Below are 7155 nucleotides of genomic sequence, written 5' to 3'. Positions count from 1 at the left end.
CAACACTCATAGTAATGAGTGTGATAATTATAATTCTTTCTCCCACAATGGCCTGTATACTGTCTTTCATATAAATATTGGATCCAATCATATCCTGCAGAATATGATTTAGATGTAGATATAATTTTCCCTTTAAAAATATAAGTGAATACTTTTTCTGGAAAAGAGGGCTTTAGAAAGAAGATAGATTCTTATCTGTGCAACATTGTCTTTGAAAGTGTAAGGGAAGTTGGATGACTACACAGAGCTTACTAATTGGATTGCGTTTTTTTTCCTTTCTAGTCAAACATGCAGTAGACACACCAGAGGCTGGTAGAATCCAGCAAGAGGTTGATCAATTTTTTGCAAACCATCTAGAGGATGTGTATTTTTGGCAGCCAAAATCACATTTAAAAATATTTATAATTATAAAGATTAATACATATGTTTAAAAAATGTTGCAAAATTTTAAAACCATGAATAAGAAAATAAAGAACTCACTCATATGTCCACTAGCAGAGAAATGCATTGTTGATATTTTGTTATATATTCTAGTTGTATGTAAGTATATTGCTATTAACATAAATGTGTCCCACAGCCTCTCAATCCTGATTTTAATTTGAATCAGATTGAAACTTTGGAACATTTGTCACGCCTACATAATTTAGATTTAAATTTGGGTTATAAGACTTCTGCTTCTGGCCACAACGGAGTAACAGGAACTGAACTCCCCACCTGATTTACCTAAAAATCCAGATGAAATATATGAAACAATTTTTAATTTATTGGACAACAGGCCGTGAAGGACAGTGATCTCTAAAAAATGGAAAGGAGATGCAATGTCTTATAATACCCCAGTTTACTGCCTGGGAAGATAATGCAGGCCAATCCTCTACGCCAGACAGTACCTGGTGGCAACGAAGACCAGCAGTCATAGCCACAGGACACCTGCCCTCTAGTGTCGCAACAGCTCAGAATCCGTAGGAGGCAGTCTGAGCCAGGGACAACACCTGGATCATTTTTCAACGCTTGTCCGCACCCGGCCCTTTAGCTACAGAGTCCTTGAGGTGAATTGTCCCAGGGCGTAGCCCCTCTGATTGCCCCTCCTTGTGGGCGCATGCTCCCTTCCACTCTTCATCAGTGCCCCCCAGCCTGTCTCAACTGTCAGACGTCAGTCACCAACCCCACTCACTCACATAGCCTCAGCTTCTAGGGAGGGGTCCACTGTCCACAGGGGCAGCATCTCCGCCTCCAGCAAGCATCACGACAGCTCCCAGCCCTGGGACACTGGCAAGGGTGCCCTGGACCACTAGCGGTGTCAAGAAATGTAGCTCACCCAAGCCGTACAGGGAGCAGCTGTGCTCTTCCGGACGTGGGGCGACTCTACGGCGGAGGGTGGTGGCTGGCATGCGGTCCACTCCTCCAGCTGACCTACCCACTCGAACCACACTGAGACTTCCAGCTGGTCATGAGGATTCCGAGATTTCCCAAGCCCATCCATGTGCGGCGTCCAGATCCACCCACCCAGATTCCCCGCCAGCTCGCCTCCTGACCGCCAGCCTACCTGGGACTCTCTGGACCTGGTTTTGTATGTGGTTTCTCACGTGGATTCTGGCAATTGCTCTTCCCAGATGCTCTCCATGACCCTCACTGACTGAGAGTCTCTCGTCTGGTTTCCTTCCCTGGCTCCTGGTCATTCTGGCTGAATCCTTGCTTCTCAAAGAGGAAATGGCCTGCTGACATTTCAGAATTTTAAATCAAGCCCAGAGGAATCCCTTTAGTCAGGACATCACTGCATTAATCCAGCTTTATATGGGTGAAAGATTAAGTTAATTTTCTGCTTAACCTAATGAGAAAATGGGAGATACAAATTAAAACAATAGTGAGACAATATTTTTCACCCATAATATTTGCCCCAAATTTGAAAGATTGATAATATAAAATGATTCTGAGTATGTAAGGTATTAATTCATGAGAAAATAAACTGTTACAGCATTTTGGAACCAAGTTGCAGAAATCTTTATAAATATTTAAAATATTCACACCGTTTCCACTTTAATCCAATTTTCCATATTAAAATGTCTTTCTTATGAGAAAACACACACACACTTGCCCAAGAATTCATGTTCAAAGATGTTAATTTAAGTTCCTTTAATCATGTAAAAATGGGAAATAACTTAGTATTTATCAAGAGGAGAAGTGTTTTATTGATTATGACACACACACACACTTCAGAATTCTAGGGAGTAATTACTAAAGTGAGGTAGATCTAATATGTGCTTTTCATGGAAAGATCCTGCTTCCATTTTATTATGCAGCAAAGGCAAGGGCCAGATGAATATGAACATCATTACCCACTCACGTGAAAAAAAAAAACACAATATATTTTACAGTGTGTCTATGAAAGAGCCTAGAATCAGCTTTAAAGTAATACACATCGGACTGTTAATCGTAGTTACAAGAGGGTTGAATTTTGGGGGTACTTTGTAAAGGGGAGAATTGTGATTGGTCTGTATTTTCAGAATGTTTGGCGACTAAGTATATGCAAAATTACCTTTGTAATTAAAAATATTTAAATAAACCTAACAACAGAAATAAATGCTGGGCATTGATCAGTTAAAGCAGCTGCTAGTTTATGCAACAGACAGATCCTGATTATTTGGATGTCTTAACACAATAAAAGTTTATTTTTTGCGCTCATAAATCCTGATGTGGGTTGGCAGGGACTTTCTGCTTTCGTGTAACCCAGGGATCTAGGCTGCTTCCATCTTGTAGCCCCGCTGTCCCAACATGGGGTCTCCATTTTTGCTGCTGAGTGGCAGAAGCAGCATGGAAATGGCATAATGGCTCCTGCCAAACTACAGGTGGGCCACCCAGGAAGGTGAGGAAGACAAGAAGTGGATGAGCACTTTAGTCTCTCCCATAAGCCATCACGTCACTTGAGGAAGTGCTCAATAAAAAGCAACTATTATAATCTGTTATGACGACTCTATTTCTTGGAGTTTCTGAGAAAACCAACTGTTTTCAAGTGCCCACTATATGACAGGTGCTTTCAAATATAGGATCGCATCTGGTTTTCAAAGGCTCCTGTAAATGTTAGCAGGGAGTTCCGTACTGCCCTTTGCAGTAAACTCTATAATCTCAGTAGCCTGAGAATTTCCTCTTTCCTTGTGATGCACAGTCAAAATCTAACTTGTGAGTCTCAGCTACCCCTCCCATGACCAAACGTTCCTAAACACTTGTACAGGTGTCATTAGGCATACTGCAAACTAGGATTTTCCCAGGGGGCAGAAATATATACAAGAGGCAGTGGAAGGATGGTTAACTATTTTTTTCTTTTTTGATCAGACGTAACACGTCCACTGAGGAACCATTGTTCACCTCCTAGGAGGACTCCAGGGTTTTAGAAATTCATCCCCAGTAGATGTCTGCTTACACAGTGAGGTTTCTATGGTGCTTCCTCATCGCCCTCTTATGAGGGAAGCTTTGGTGTTTTACCATCAGGGTAAGCTTATTCATCTGTTGATGTGATCAGTGGCCTGTTTCAAATAATACATCTTATTAGAATCCTGCTGCAAATATCAGTGTGGTTTCAAATATCCTCTCTAACTTCAGGGTTATATCCCAAGAACCAGTAGATTATGTACAAATCAGATTCTACTCACCAGTTTGAAAAACAACTTGAGAGTACGTTGAAGACGCCAGGAGGGCTTCCCAGTTGTCTAAACATTTACTTCACAGAGGCTGTTCCTGTTTCTGGGGCTCCAGAAAGAGCGACGGGACAGCCAGGGTGCGTCTGCAGGGGGTAGGAATGCTCTGTGTCAGGGGGAAGGCAGGTGATTTGGGGCTCTTCCACTGGGAGCAGGGCACAGTCTTCAGAGAAGAGGAAGCGGCAAGCTTGTCAGCAGGCCAGGTTCCAGAGTTGGACAGGAGGGCACATGGAGGGTGACCAGTGGAAGGGAGTGTAAAGCAGGGAAGTCCTGGGACAGGACAAAGTGCCAGGACCTGGGCAGTGTCAACTCTCAAGGAAGCCAGGGGCTCAGGTAGAAGGACCAGAGATAAATAAAGCCCGCAGACAACCCCCAAATCCTGCCCGATTCTCGTTGTCACCTTCCTTCTTAGGCTTGCTTTGAGTACCTTGGCCACGGGGCCTTTCTTTTTCTTGCCATGATAGAGTACTGAGGAGAGAAATGAACTAAGAGACAAAAGGCTGCCTCAGGCTGGGAGGAGTGGGAATAGCCTAGACCTGGATGAATTCAGATCAAGGATCCAGGCCCAGCTCTGTCACTTATCGACATGTGATATTGAGCCAACTGCCGAGTGCTACGAGCCTTAGGTTCTTCGCTGGTGAAGCAGGTTTAATAAGCCCTGACTTGTGGGACTGCTGGAATGTATACAATGTAAATCAAGCACATGGCACAGTGCCTGGCATTTAGTGGATCTTTAATAAATAGCATAAAAAATACAATAAATGTTTAATATGGTTTTGATCCTCCTGGGATTGTGTGTGTTTGTGTTCCATGGCATCTCGGAGAAGACACAGCACTCTAGGACACAAAACAAGTGAGCCGAAAGTACTGCTTTGTAAATAAAACTCATTAAATCTTCCCCGTTTGTGGATATATTATTTAATTTGGGTATGGGGAGACCTTACCCAGCTGAATGCAACTCAGCGCTCCCAGAATTTCAGTCAAGGACTAACTCCTTCCCTCCCTCCCAGCTGCTCTTCCATCCAAACGACGACTTTCATTCATTCACCCCCACCAGAAATCTAGCCCTTGCTTAGAGTTGGCTAAATTACACTCAAGATAACTTAATTAAAATATCCTCTCAAGGGCATGGGCTCTGACTCTCCCAGGCCAGGGAAATAGTGCCAGCCTCTGGGCACCACTTCAAAGAAATAGCAGCATTTTCTCAGGAAATCCTTGCAGACAGTGTGTACAGAACACTGAAGCCTGTGCACTCTGCTCAGCAGCGTGGGGACAGGAGGGTAGGATGCCTTCCGCACCTGCCCCAGGTGGAAACTGTACTTTGTTTCTCCACGATCCCAGAGGAACTGCCAAGAGCAGTTTTCCATTCCAGGCTTTTCTCCCACCTATAAGCATAAATGAGCCAGTAAGCCAGAACTCTCATTTATTAATGTTTAAAATTTATTTTATAAACAGTCTTTATTTTTATTTTATTAAGATTCTTTAATCCAGGTGTATAACTTTAATTTTATAAAATAACAGACTAAGTGGGATACAGGATTCTTAGGATAACCATCTTATACATTTTTCCTTCTATTTCTTGACCCCATCTATTTTATTTCAAGTTTTTAAGGAAATTCCTATTCCAATGTCATGTTATCCTGTTCTAGATCACAAAGTAAGAAATGGAAGGTTTCCCAGTATGTTTTACAGAACAGCAAAATTCTTATTCTAAAACCTGACAAACAGTAATAAATATGTGACCAGTGTCATTCATGAACCTAGACACTAAAGCTAATAAACCTATTAGGAGGAAGAAATTTGAAAAATATCAAAAAAGGGAAAAAAAGGGTAAAATCTGCAATTCAGCCCTCCACCACGTAGAAACTTGACTGCTCTCTTCAAACAGAGTGGAGAAGTTTCCGCCGACTTCACTCAGGGCCGGAGAGGCTGCTGGATGTGATGCTGGGACTTGCACTGGCCATGGCAGCATCATCTTCAGCCACCTGGACTCTCTCTTCGTCATCTCTCCTGGCTTCCTCATACCAGGATGGGAAGGAAGCGGAGTCGGCCCCACTGACCTTGGCGAAAAACTGCAGGACTTTCATCTTGCTGGTTTCAGCATAAGCCCTTGGCCCCCACAGGAACTCGTAGCTGGGAGGATCACTGTTGGGCACCTGCCGGTACTCCAGGTACTCTTCCCTCACCAAATCTTCGGTGATCAGCTTCCTGGGCTCCCCGTAGATGAAATCCTCCTGCCCAGCATGCACCCCGATGACACTCAGCATGTCCCAGACTTTCTCTTCGGAGGCACGGTTGCCCTCCAAGAAGATCATCCCCAGGATAAGTACCAGGAGGCCGGTCTTGGGCATGCCGCGGGCATCACTCAGCATCCCGTCGTAGGTGAGGTCTAGTATTTTGACGAGCACATAGGTGTGGCTGGTGGGATCCACTTCTTTCACTTCAATGCCAAAGACAATCTCCAGGCACTCACAGACTTTGCTGAAGATCAAAGGGAAGTGATCCTTATGCTCTTTGATGACACTCGTCAGCATTTCTTCCTCTGTGATGGGCTCCTTTGTTACATACTTGACACTCAAGAACCGCACCAATTCAACTACCTTCCTGTTTAGCACATCACCAAGCAAGAACTCGGGAGCCTGGGAGGTGCTTGGACCCTCTTCTTGGTTGCTGGAGCCCTCATTTGATGCGCTTGATGGAATGGCTTCAATGGCACTGGAGGAGCAGGCGCTCTGAGAACTCTGGGGAACACTCTGGGTTCCCGCATCAGGCACAGCCTCTGGGGTGCCCTGGATCAAAGGAGACAGCGAAGAGGAGGTGGCTGCCTCCTCCTCAGCTACAGGAACCTGTGCACCCACCAGGCCCTGAGCCTCTTCTTCAGCCAGAGGGCCTCCTTCAAGCTTGCCACACTGACTCTGCTGACCGTGAGGCATGATGACTCGTGTTGGGGATGGCAGGCAGGGGTGTGGGCAGGAGGTGGTGATGGGGGCCAACTGATCTGAGGGAGAGAGGAAGAGTGTGAGAACCTCAACCTTGTCAGCTCTGACAAAGGCCCTCTTAGCAGGTCTTCCCTTAGATCATGCTCTGGGGGTCTCCTGGCTTCCTAGTTTATCTGTCCCCTGAGAACCAGTAGGAGGACCTGAGAAAGCTCCTCGGGGTGGAACCTCAGGCACAGCCTGCAGATTCCAGGTAAGACGATAGCATGTTCAAGCTCGGGCGCTGTGGATTCTCTGTTCTGGGGTGGGTGGGGTCCTCGGCAGACATTCAGGGTGTGCACCTCACCTTGACCCCTAGCACTACCTGGGCTTCCTTGGCTCTACTGACCTGAGGACACATGCCTCAGACCAAGGCCCTCACCCCTGGGGTTACCTAAGTCCCTATAAGAGGTGAGGGGCACCTCAGTCTGCAGACTGAAACCACAATCCGGCCCCTCAGACCCCGGAGATGGAGTCGTGGGGCTGGATGA

At 45.5% G+C, this 7155-nt stretch overlaps 1 protein-coding gene across 1 annotated transcript; it reads right to left on the bottom strand.

Moving 5' to 3' along the window:
- Positions 1 to 5120: 5120 nt before the first annotated feature.
- Positions 5121 to 6678, bottom strand: LOC105067078 (putative MAGE domain-containing protein MAGEA13P). Its single transcript, XM_010952546.3, has one exon. The coding sequence runs from the start codon at positions 6620 to 6622 to the stop codon at positions 5600 to 5602; it is 1023 nt and encodes a 340-aa protein (XP_010950848.1). The 5' UTR covers positions 6623 to 6678; the 3' UTR covers positions 5121 to 5599.
- Positions 6679 to 7155: the final 477 nt, after the last annotated feature.

The sequence above is a fragment of the Camelus bactrianus genome, chromosome X (assembly GCF_048773025.1).
Source record: "Camelus bactrianus isolate YW-2024 breed Bactrian camel chromosome X, ASM4877302v1, whole genome shotgun sequence".
Classification (NCBI taxonomy): Eukaryota; Metazoa; Chordata; class Mammalia; order Artiodactyla; family Camelidae; genus Camelus; species Camelus bactrianus.
This window is presented reverse-complemented; position numbering and strand designations above follow the sequence as displayed.